Source organism: Podarcis pityusensis (genome assembly GCF_964106645.2).
Source record: "Podarcis pityusensis genome assembly, chromosome: 13".
Lineage (NCBI taxonomy): Eukaryota > Metazoa > Chordata > Lepidosauria > Squamata > Lacertidae > Podarcis > Podarcis pityusensis.
Genome location: NC_138038.1, coordinates 20,268,785 through 20,281,749, shown reverse-complemented (window position 1 = coordinate 20,281,749; position 12,965 = coordinate 20,268,785). Strand labels below are relative to the sequence as shown.

The 12,965-nt window shown below is 45.7% G+C and overlaps 1 protein-coding gene across 1 annotated transcript in view; it reads left to right on the top strand.

Moving 5' to 3' along the window:
* Positions 1-12,965, top strand: part of NGFR (nerve growth factor receptor) — a 67,355-nt gene that overhangs the window by 42,872 nt on the left and 11,518 nt on the right. Inside the window, exons 3-5 of the mRNA XM_080979426.1 lie at positions 2,524-2,883; positions 7,448-7,525; positions 9,087-9,303. Of these exons, the coding sequence (XP_080835552.1) occupies positions 2,524-2,883; positions 7,448-7,525; positions 9,087-9,303 (655 nt within the window). The remainder of the gene's footprint in view (positions 1-2,523; positions 2,884-7,447; positions 7,526-9,086; positions 9,304-12,965) is intronic.

Below are 12,965 nucleotides of genomic sequence, written 5' to 3'. Positions count from 1 at the left end.
GAACTGGTTTAGTCATGCTGGCCACATGTCCCAGAAAGCTGTCTGTGGACAAACGCCGGCTCCCACGGCCTGAAAGCGAGATGAGCGCCACACCTCATAGTCACCTTTGACTCGACTTAACCATCCAGGGGTCCTTTACGTTGGCCTTGATCCATACTCTCCCAGTTCTTTTGGCTGGTGAAATGTATCTCTGCTTGCCTGGACGGAGAGATGTACATGAAGAAAACTCTGACTTCTATGTGGCTGGGCTATAGCCTTCTGTATAAAGGCAAGAGTAACATCTGTGGCCCCGCTCACCTCTGGCATGTGGCTATCAGAAGGTTGCATATTAGGGGATGCAGCCCTCACACTGCAGAGGTTTGCCTGCCCTGGTTGGAGAACACCTAAAAGGCCTGGGAGAAACGAATGTTTTTGCCTGGTGCCTTAAGGGTAGCAGAGAAGGGGTCCGGCGAGCCTTTCTGGGAAGGGAGATGCACCCAAATGAATTGAACAAAATCGCAGTGGGGAGTGTCAACACAAGGCAAGCAAAACACGAGGCTAGTCACGAGGCAAGCAAAACACAAAGAACGAGGACCGAGCTATTTCCAAAAGTAACTGTATAAAATTTCTGCAAAGCATCTGGACTTATTCAAATCAGTATTGCATCCCTGTTTACGAAAATTAATAAAAGGCAACCAGCCTAATCCAAAATTCTGCTTTGTTTTTCTTCCTCCCTTTTATCGCACATGCTTGGTAAATTAATTTTGACATCTCAATTTCCCCCCCGTACTTGACACACCCATTCTTCAGTTGAAAGAACTGCAGGCATCCAGGATTTAAGTGTTCCAAAAACAAAGCCCCAGTTCTCAGTTGTTATCCTGGAAGTGACCTGGAAGGAACCTTGCTTCCAGCCACCAGGGAGGTCAAGAGACTTTAAAAGACTGGCAATTCAGAGGTATACGACCTCTGAACATGTAGGTTCTATTCATTTTCATGGCTAATAGCCACTGATCGACCTGTTCTCTAAAACCCTCTTAAAACCATTTGAACAAGTAGCTACCGCTACATCCTGAGGCAGTGAGTTCCATAAGTTAATTTTAGTCAATTGGACTAGCGATGGCAACCAACTTGGAAGGTTTTCAAAGAAGATGGGGAAAATTCATGGAGGCTGAGGCTATCAGTGGCTACTAGTCAAGCCGGATATGTCCTCCAAATACCAGTTGTTGGGAAACGCAGATGGGTAGAGTGTGGTTACTCTCAGGTTCTGCTTGCAAGTGTTTCATCAGCATCTCATTGGCCAGGATGCTAGGCTAGATGGGCCATCTGAAGTCGCTCCCCAGTCCCTTTTAACACACAAGTCAATGGGCTCTTTATTCATTGAGAGATTGTTGGGCTTTTTAGAATCTTGGTTATTAATTTTTCACAAGGAAAAAAAACTTCACAAATTTTAACATAAACCATAAATTACATTATCAATCGACTTCCTGTCCTCCACTTCCATGGTTTCCATATTTACCCTTAAATGCTGCATATTTCACCTATACTATTCAATACATTCAATTTCACCTATTTATTTTAATAATTCACATTGTTGCTCGTATTTCAAGTCCTGCTCATATTTTCATCTCCCTATAATAGTTCTTTAAATACTCAATGAAAAAGTTTCCAGCCCTCAATGAATTTACTGTCGTTTTGGTGTCTAATCTTTGGTGTTAATCTTGACAGTTCTGCGTACTCCATCATTTTCAAAAGCCAATCTTCCTTTGTTGGGAACTCTTCTTTCTATCTTTGGACAAACAATATTCATGCTGCTGTCACCATGTACCTAAATAAGCTAACCAGCTCTTTTGGAACATCATTATTTATAATTCCTAAAAGAAAAGTTTCAGGTTTCTTGGGAATTATCAACTAAAACATATTTAGCTTTTTTTGCAACTCCACCACGTAGGGAAGAATGTTCCTTCTGTCATTTTGCACTTCCAACACATACTTGACTTAGCTTTATACATTTTGGCTAGCTTAAGGTAAAGGTAAAGGGACCCCTGACCATTAGGTCCAGTCGCAGACGACTCGGGGTTGCGGCGCTCATCTCGCTTTATTGGCCAAGGGAGCTGGCGTACAGCTTCTGGGTCATGTGGCCAGCATGACTAAACCACTTCTGGCAAACCAGAGCAGGGCACGGAAATGCCGTTTACCCGCCGGAGCAGTACCTATTTATCTACTTGCACTTTGACGTGCTTTCGAACTGCTAGGTTGGCAGGAGCAGGGACCGAGCAACGGGAGCTCACCCCATCGCGGGGATTCGAACCACCGACCTTCTGATCGGCAATCCCTAGGTTCTGTGGTTTAACCCACAGCGCCACCCGTGTCTTACTTGGTGTTAAATACAATCCATAAATCATCTTCATATAATTTTATTTTAAAGTATAGCAAGCAGTAAATCTTAGATTACTCTGCCACAACTTCTCCCATGAAGACAGTTCTATATGATGTCTCACATCTCTTGCCCACTGGATGACTGTTGTTTCCTCTCGTTCTTTCCAGGCGTCACCTATTCTGATGCAGTGAGCGCCACCGAGCCCTGCAAGCCTTGCAAGGAATGCGTGGGCCTGGAAGGCATGTTAGCACCCTGCGTGGAGTCGGACAACACCGTCTGCAAATGCATCTACGGCTACTACCGGGACGAGAGGAGTGACACTTGCAGGAAGTGCCGGATCTGCGAAGTTGGCTATGGCCTCGTGTACCCCTGCGGGGAAAATCAGAACACATGGTGTGAGAAGTGCCCCTTGGGGACGTACTCTGACGAAGCGAACCACGTGGACCCCTGCTTTCCTTGCACCGTGTGCGAAGAGGACGAAGTCACCGTCAAGGAGTGCACCGCCACGTCAGATGCGAGGTGCAGAGGTAAGAGTCATTGGGACAGGCTAAAAATGTGCATTGAACAGGAAGGGTAGAGCACACTAACAATGCACAAACATTCCTTTCCAGACCTCCACTGCTGTTTGTGGAGGAAACAAAGTGGGGTGAGTGGGATGCAATGGCACTGGGGTCAGGGTCAGTGGGGTGATGTCAGGATTCGGGGAATCAGATCCCTTCCCCAGTGGCAGTAAATGAGCAGATTAAACAAAAGGAGCTTTCTTACCAGACAAGTTCTTTAATGATCGCAGTGAGGGACAAGGAATGCATATCTCTAAAAGAAATGGCGTTGCTCACCCCTCCGTGTCCATTAATCTACGTCACTCCTACATTGGGTAATCTGAGCTTGTTGCTGTTGCGCTTCCTGTTCTAACACCCTCTAGTCTTGGGTGAAGGGGGAGGGCCAGGAATGCTGTCTAAGGACACTGAATCTGCCAGCTGTCCCTCTCTTGGCGTTTCCTCTTCTAGCTGTTCCTCACCCAGTACTTCCCAGCTTTTCCCCTCCAGAATATGCCCTTCTGCAAACCACTGTTCTAAATCAAACCTGCCCTTGGGAAGGTTCAGAAAAAGGGGGTAGCAGGCCTTTAAGAACCATATTGTCAGGAAAGCATTGTTTAATGTTCGGGTGAGATATAAGGATTTGTTGGAAAGTAAAACACCAAGGTGGCTGTCACCAATGGAGGCTAAGGCTTTGAAAAAAAACTAATATGGAGACAAACTGGCCAAAATACTGTGAAATTCTAGAACAAGTTGGAGATAAACTAAAGCTGCAGAGTTTTGACAAACTAAAAACTAAAGTTCGAGACTGGCTTCATTATTATCAAATAAGGGAGGCTTTTAACCTAGATAAAAAGATTGGTTTCCAGGAGGAAAAATCCAAACTGGAAACTGAATTGTTAGAGCCTAAAATTAAGAACCTGTCAAGAATGTATAACTTGTTGCTGAAATGGAATACACAGGATGAAACGGTTAAATCTGCTATGATTAAATGGGCACAAGATTTTGGACATAATATTATGTTTGCTGACTGGGAACGGTTATGGACCACAGGTATGAAATTTACGGCTTGTAATGCTTTAAGAGAAAACATAATGAAAACGATTTATAGGTGGTACTTAACCCCAGTCAAGCTAGCCAAAATTTATCATACGCCCGACAATAAATGTTGGAAATGTAAAGAAAATGAAGGTACTTTCTTCCACCTTTGGTGGACGTGCCCAAAGATCAAGGCCTTCTGGGAAATGATATACAATGAATTAAAAAAGGTATTGAAATATACTTTTCTAAAGAAACCAGAGGCCTTCCTCTTGGGTATGGTCAGCCAATTGGTGCGAAGGGAAGATAGAACATTTTTTATGTATGCGACAGCAGCAGCGAGAATACTTATTGGGAAATACTGGAAGACACAAGAATTGCCTACCCGAGAAGAATGGCAGATGAAAGTGATGGACTATATGGAACTGGCTGAGATGACCAGCAGAATTCGAGACCAGGGAGAAGGGTCGATGGAAGAAGACTGGAAAAAATTTAAATTATATCTTCAAAAATATTGCAACATAAAAGAATGTTAGAAAGAGTTTGGAAAAAGATCATTAGGTCGCTTTGGCAGAGATGATAAAGAAGGTTAGAAGGATTTGCTGGAAATACGATTTAAACTAGAATACAAAGCAGGGAGGTGAGAGGAGGTCACGGAAATAAGTAAAAGGAAAAAAGGCTGTAAAGGTTTAATTTGATTTTTGTTTTATTTTATTGTAATGTATTTTTATATTTTTTGTTGAGTCTTTCTTATTGTCTGTTTTTTGTTATATGTTTATTCTACTTTGTATGGTTTTTTCTTTTTTTGTAATTTTAAATTTGGAATAAATATATTATAAAAAGAAAAAAGAAAAAGAAAAAGGGGGTAGCAGCTCCCACCATTCCTCCTCAGTCCAGCCCCTGACACCTGATTCCGCTTCTCTCTGGGCATTCGTTCTACATGTGCTCTGAAAACCAGGCCTCGTGCATTTCCGCAGAGCTCTGAACTCCCCCTAGGTAAAGGTAAAGGGACCCCTGACCATTAGGTCCAGTCGTGACCGACTCTGGGGTTGCGGCGCTCATCTCGCTTTATTGGCTGAGGGAGCCGGTGTACAGCTTCCGGGTCATGTGGCCAGCATGACTAAGGCGCTTCTGGTGAACCAGAGCAGCACAGGGAAACGCTCTTTACCTTCCTGCTGAAGCGGTACCTATTTATCTACCTGCACTTTGACGTGCTTTCAAACTGCTAGGTTGGCAGGAACAGGGACTGAGCAACGGGAGCTCACCCTGTCACAGGGATTCAAACCGCCGACCTTCTGATGGGCAAGTCCTAGGCTCTGTGATTTAACCCACAGCGCCACCCACTTACAACCCAGCTACTACTTATTCAGCCTTTGATCGGATAAACAGATCACGGGGAAAAGCCAATTGTGAAGTTGTATAACTGTTCTCTGAGGTGTGTGGCCCATGCCATGCCCAGCCCAACACCCTACAGTTGGTGGGTGGCAGGAGGCTATGATTACAGACTTTCCGTCTACAGATGTTACTTCTTCAACTTGCACGTGGAGACAGAGCAGCAGAGAACCGCCCACACTGCAATGCACTCCATTCCCCAGTGGTCTCATCTTCCCCTTCTTTCAACCACCAAAGACGAGAAAACAGAAACTCTGAGTGTGCGCCTATTTCTCTTCCTGGCATCTTCCATTCTCTTGTCCATCCCTAACCTGAACCAGGCCAGGCCAATGTACACGATACCTTCCATTTAGCTCAGAAAAAGGTGCTACATAAACACACCTTTTATTAATTAACTTTTAAAAAGAAACTGATAAAAGGTGTATGAGGAAGAGTGGGAACTGTAGATCTGAGAAATACAGGATTCTTGTTCTATTCAGTATCTAGTAAAGGTAAAGGGACCCCTGACCATTAGGTCCATTTGTGACCGACTCTGGGGTTGCGGCACTCATCTCGCTTTATTGGCCGAGGGAGCCGGCGTACAGCTTCCAGGTCATGTGGCCAGCATGACTAAGGTGCTTCTGGCGAACCAGAGCAGCGCACGGAAACGCCGTTTACCTTCCTGCCGGAGCGGTACCTATTTATCTCCTTGCACTTTGACGTGCTTTTGAACTGCTAGGTTGGCAGGAGCAGGGACTGAGCAACGGGAGCTCACCCCGTCGCGGGTATTCGAACCTCTGACCTTCTGATCGGCAAGTCCTAGGCTCTGTGGTTTAACCCACAGTGCCACCCGCGTCCCTCATCCAAGATCTAGGGAGCAGTGAAACATCTGGTTCAAAGAGAGCTGGAAGATGTACTTTTGTAACCCAATAAAATCTTAATAAAAACAATTATCTATTAAAAAAAGGCTTCCCAGCAAAGGCAGCACCAAATTTAGCACTCAGAGCCCCTGGAAACAGGAACAAATCAAGTCACGGCAAACAGCTGTTCCTTTTCACTGTGTATATTTGAAGATGGGAAATGGTTGGGATTGAAACCAATGTGTGGACACTCCATGAACCTTTGCCAGGAATTCCCTTGACAATGGGGTGGAGTTAATGTGATCAGTAAAGTGGCATTCCCCTGACGATGAGTAAGCAACTGTTGTGATGTAACAGGGCTTCAGGTGTGGGGGGCGGGAGTCAAGGCTGCAGAGCAGAAAGAACAGCTGTTCCCTTAGGCACTGCCAAATTCCGTAAAGCTAAGCAGGGATGAGTCAGGTTCAAGGCTGGATGGGAAGCCCTAAATGAATGGGAAGAGGTGTAGGGGAAAGAGTATCGCCTGCTTATATGGGGTAGCTTGACTCAGTGTCTTGAACTAATGGAAATCCAAAGGGCTAGAGTACCAAGGTTGTCAATAATGCTACGTGGGCAAAATGTGTCAGAACTCAGATGGCAGTAAATATTCATATTATTTTGGGGGGGGGGGGGACCACAGGTTGTTGTTGTTGTTTTTGCAGACCTGTGAATGACCTGCACCATGCTCTGATATTTGATATTGGTGGCATCATTTATTAGATAACCTGAAATGGTACCTGTGAGCTTGATGGATCAGCAAGTTTCTTTCTCCAGGCCTGCCAAAAAATAATTTAAATGTTGAAGAGGAAAACCCGTTCAAAATGCAAATCCAAACTTTACATTTGAAATGTCCCAAATTGACAGTTCCCTGTGACTTCATTTCAGCTTTAAAAAATGAAACGTCAGCAGCTCAGGTCCCTGATCTCCTGGCACAAGTGTCAGTTTGGTCCTGGGAGACAGTGACTTGTCGAAGGCCGCAAAGTAATCTTTGTGGCAGGGCAGTGGTTTCAATCAGGTCTCCCGCACCCAGACTAAACCCTTCAGAGGTCCAGTCACTACTTCTGTGTCTCCTGTGAAATGGCTCCACAGGACTGGCTACTCCCCAACCTCCCCACAGGCCTTCTCTTGTTGGAATCAGTGAGCTTAAGCAAATGAAAAAAACAAAAACAAAAAAACGAGACTTTTGATGATGGTCACACCTTCTTGAAGATTTCTTTACTCCCCTGATAAGTTCTCTGTTTTATTGGCAGCGATTAACCCACGGTTTACCACAGCTGCACCAACACCGGAGTCCAACACCACGGGTGCAACCACGGCTCCTCAACACGGTACCTTCAATGTTTGTTTGTTACATTTTATTTATTTATTCAGATTAGATTTATATACCGCCCTAGATTATAAGATCTCAGGGCAGTTTGCAAAATAAAATGCAGGATAAAAACAAGTAAATAAGTAAAACAAAACAGCAAAACAATACCCCCCCCCCAATTCCCACAGACACATTTAAAAGGTTGTAGAATATTAATCAGCCAAAATACTGGTTGAAGAGGAATGTTTTTGCCTGGGGCTTAACCATATATAATGAAGGTGCCAGGTGAACTTCCCTGGAGAGAGCATTCCACAAATGGGGAGCCACTACAGAAAAGGCCCTGTTCTTGTGTTGCCACCCTCCGGACCTCACATGCAGGAGGCACACGAGGAAGGACCTCAGATGATGAATGCAGAGTCCAGGATGGTTTATATGGGCAGGGGTGGTCCTTGAGGTACAGTGGTACCTCGGGTTAAGTACTTAATTTGTTCCGGAGGTCTATTCTTAACCTGAAACTGTTCTTAACCCGAGGTACCACTTTAGCTAATGGGGCCTCTTGCTGCTGTGCGATTTCTTTTCTCATCCTGAAGCAAAGTTCTTAACTTGAGGTACTATTTCTGGGTTAGCAGAGTCTGTAACCTGAAGCGTCTGTAACCTGAAGCATCCGTAACCCAAGGTACCACTATATTTATATACCACCTTTCTTCTAATGAGCCTTCCATGGTTCCCCTTCTCATTTCACCATTGCAACAATCCTGTAAGGTAGGCTAGGCTGAGAGAGAGTGACTGACCCAACATCACCTACAGAACTTCACAGCCAAATGGGGATTTGAACCTTGGTCACCCAGGGCGTAGTCTAAGTTTCTGACCATCACACCACAATGGCTCTTTGCACCTTTCTTCTGACCTGGTTGAACCAGTTCCTCATTTACTTGGTTGGTATAACTCCAAACATGGAAGGACTCCATTGGAAATATGAACTGTGTGCAATAGTTCAGGTCACTAAAGCAGAATTTTTGACACACTCTGAAAGCTACAATTCCTGAGGTTTTCTGAGGGGAGGTAGAACACCACAGAGGTCAAAGAAGCTAAAAGTCAAGACTATGAGTTCAGGTTTGTATACATTCAGTAGAATGTGCTTGCAAGTACCAACAGAACCACTTATGCCAGTAGCAGCCAGCAAGGTAACTCTTTCCTTGATCCCACTCTCAATCTCCCCTCTCTGTTAGCAAAGTCACTTAAATAACACAGATGGAGTCCAGAGAGAAAAGAAACCCTGACAACACTTTACTGAGGAATCTGAACAAAACCGTGTATGATCTGAGGAGAAATTTGCTAATAACAGATACATTTCAGAAAGTGTGCCTGGTGTGCTTTGACTTCCAAAGCCTTCTTCAGTGGCATATTGTTAAAAGGGGGCATTGCCTTGTGCAAGGGCTCATAGAGCAAATTTATATAGTATATTATGCTATGGAAAAAGGAGTCCCTTCCAGTGACACACATTTTGAAAGCTGTGATTCTGAAATGCAGTCTCCCATTTCCCACACTAGTGACTCATTTGCTATTTTGCTTCCTTGCAGATTTTCCGCCTGGGAGTCCTGAAGGCCCCTTTCAGGTCACAGATGGCCCAGATACCATTGATGTTTCTGGTAGCACCGTGGCTGGTACAGCAACCACAGTCATGGGTAGCTCCCAGCCTGTGGTCCGAAGCGGCACAGCGGACAACCTCATTCCTGTGTACTGCTCCATTTTGGCAGCTGTGGTGGTGGGGCTGGTGGCGTACATTGCTTTCAAGAGGTAAGCATGCTCCCAAGGTTCAGAAATGAGAGGATTATTTGTGCAGAAGAAGGACATCATCAACGTTCATTAGGGTCACTCACAAAGGCCAATCTTACTCACACCCTAAGCCCACTCCATTCTTACAAGCTGCTCCCATCATTGCCGCTTCATCCTTCCTCTGCCCCATGACCATCCTCCTTTTGTGAAATTTACTTTGGGTCAAGGGAAGGGTCAAGGCAACTTTGTTTACTCTCCGGTCTTGGCAGAGCTGTTCGAAATTGGGATGCAATTGCAACCCAATAAGATGAGGCTCTTGTTAGATTCCCATTTTCCCAGCCAGAAATGTGTGCAGAGTAGGGATGGTCAAATCTGTCAATTTCAATCCATTCCATTTCTCATTTTTTTCCAGTCTTAAATTCAGTTGTTCACTTTACCGTAGAAATTTGCAGATGTTAGTGAAAATAATCCCGTGAAAATTTACCAGCATTTCCGTATGAAATTTTCCCCAATGTGCACATTTTAAATGTGTTTTTGACTAACACAATGCATTTTTGTATTTTATTCTTGTAATGTATGCATTTATATGTGCAGTTTACACTAGCACGTGCATTTTTGTACATGTTTCTTGGCTGGAGAAGTGCGCTGTGAAATTCAGAAAAGGGCGGATTTTGACGGATAGCTGTGTTTCAGTTTGCAGATTGTTTCAGAGAGTGTGAATTAGGTAAGTTCGCCTTTAAATGCGAACTGGATCACATTTCTACCCCATTCCCTAGTGCAGAGAGTGTCACTTTCCCACTGGGCACCATCAGTCCCACTCCTGTCCTCTGCAGGGAAAGGTGCTCCATCACATACTAAGTCACCTCCGGCTTTCCCATGCCCCAAAGTAGGTTTTGTGGTGGGGATGAGGGTAACTTAGGGCAGGGAGGAGGCGGCGGCAGCAGCAGAGGCAAGGCATTTTGGTGAGCATCTGTTTGGAGTGTTCACAATGCCTTGATCCCTTTGGGGGCAAGCAAGGTGGTCTTCAAGCATCGCTGGTGCTCAGCAGCAGAATACACACCCATTTTCTCCTTCCTCTTCAAGCTGCTTGTGTGGGTTGGTGTGGGTTTTGGCGCCCTCTTCCATTTGCCCCATATGGCAGGGAAAAAGTCTCTGAGCCTGCCAACATACCATTATTGTCAAGCCTATGGTGGGTATCTTTTCCAGACAGCTGCTATTGCCTAGATCTGGGAGTCTTCTTCTATGTTGTTGGGTTCCCAGAAACCAGCCCTTGAAGGCTGGTGCATGATTCCTCATCGGAATGTGCAAGGAGGTGCCTCCAGACATGGAAATTTTGGCAATCGTTGCCAATCTGCTTTATGGTGCAGGTGGAATAGCAGTGCTTGGTGTAGGCTGTTGCCTGTAGGGATTGGTTGGGCGGCGGGAAGGGAGGCCAACAGTAGGGGGAGCCAGAGGAAGTAACTGGCAGACTTTTGCTGAGTTCTACACTGAGACTAAGGAACGTGGGTGGTACTGTGGGTTAAACCACAGAGCCTAGGACTTGCTGATCAGAAGGTCGGTGGCTCGAATCCCCGCGACGGGGTGAGCTCCCGTTGTTTGGTCCCTGCTCCTGCCAACCTAGCAGTTCAAAAGCACGTCAAAGTGCAAGTAGATAAATAGGTACCGCTCCGGTGGGAAGGTAAACGGCGTTTCCGTGCGCTGCTCTGGTTCGCCAGAAGTGTGGGCGGTTCTCTGCTGCTCTGTCTCCACGTGCAAGTTGAAGAAGTAACATCTGTAGACGGAAAGTCTGTAATCATAGCCTTCTGCCACCCACCAGCTGTAGGGTGTTGGGCTGGGTATGGCATGGGCCACACACCTCAGAGAACAGTTATACAACTTCACAATTTGCTTTTCCCCGTGATCTGTTTATCCGATCAAAGGCTGAATAAGTAGTAGCTGGGTTGTAAGTGGGTGGCGCTGTGGGTTAAATCACAGAGCCTAGGACTTGCCCATCAGAAGGTCGGCGGTTTGAATCCCTGTGACAGGGTGAGCTCCCGTTGCTCAGTCCCTGTTCCTGCTAACCTAGCAGTTTGAAAGCACGTCAAAGTGCAGGTAGATAAATAGGTACCGCTTCAGCAGGAAGGTAAACGGCGTTTCCCTGCGCTGCTCTGGTTCACCAGAAGCGCCTTAGTCATGCTGGCCACATGACCCGGAAGCTGTACGCCGGCTCCCTGGGCCAGTAAAGCGAGATGAGCGCCGCAACCCCAGAGTCAGCCACGACTGGACCTAATGGTCAGGGGTCCCTTTACCTTTACCTTTACCTTTACCTTTACCTTTACACTGAGACTAAGGAGGAAGAGTCAGAGATCCAGTACCATTCACATCTGGGGAAGGGTTGTAGCTCAATGGCAGAGCATCTGCTTTGCCTGTAAAAGGTCTCAGGTTCGATCCCTGGTATCTCCAGGTAGGGTTGGGAGTGCTCCTCGTTTGAAAATCCCGAAAAGCCACAGCCAGTCAGTTTAGACAATGCTGAAGTTGATAGCCTCAACACCTTATGCTCCTGTGTTTCTACCCCATTTACTCTAGCTGTAAGTAAGGAGACAGGCATTTGGGAGCTGGATCAAGGCAGGCTGAGGTGGGTGGGACTGTGCCCCACTTGCCCTAATGGGATGGTCTCCACTGGCAACTCTGCTTCTGGAATCCAAACACAGTGGTACCTCGGGTTAAATACTTAAGTACTTCCTTCTGGAGGTCTGTTCTTAACCTGAAACTGTTCTTAGCTTGAGGCACCACTTTAGCTAATGGGGCCTCCAGCTGCTGCCGCGCCACCAGAGCACGATTTCTGTTCTCATCCTGAAGCAAAGTTCTTAACCTGAAGCACTATTTCTGGGTTAGCGGAGTCTGTAACCTGAAGCGTATGTAACCTGAAGCGTCTGTAACCCGAGGTACCACTGTAACAATTTACAGTTTGGCTGGCAATCCCCCCTTTCCTCAGCTCTAAATGTTGGGTGTGTTGGTGGGGAAGGGGGCGATTTTCATTTGAACCATGGTGTGGACGGAAACTGTTAATTATTAATTCTACCCTCATTACACTCTTGATCATGATTATTCCCCCAAACACACTGCAATTTGGGGAATTGGGGAGGAATTGATACAAAGGCAATGACACACCCGCCAACATTTCTCTGATGAAAACAGAGACGTCTTATTCAACAACAACAACAACAACAACAACAACAACAACAACTTTATTTATACCCTGCCCATCTGACTGGGTTGCCCCAGCCACTCTGGGCAACTTCCAACATATATAAAAACATAATTAAGCATTAAACATTAAACAATTTCCCTGTACAGGGCTGCCTTCAGAGGTGTTCTAGAGCAGCATTTCCCAACCTTGGGCCTCCAGCTGTTTTTGGACTACAACTCCCATAATCCTCAGCTAGCATGACCAGTGGTCAGGGATGATGGGAATTGTAGTTCGAAAACAGCTGGAGGCCCAAGGTTGGGAAACACTGTTCTAGAGGTTATATAGTAACTTATCTCCTTGGCTTGGAGGTCGCATAACTCCATACCTTCCAACATTTCTCTGCTAAAGTAAGGACATCCTACCATACCCTCCAACCTTTCTCTGATGAAAATAAAGATGTCCTAAGGAAAAGTGGGACATTCTGGGATCAAATCAGAAACCGGGCTGGCTTTTG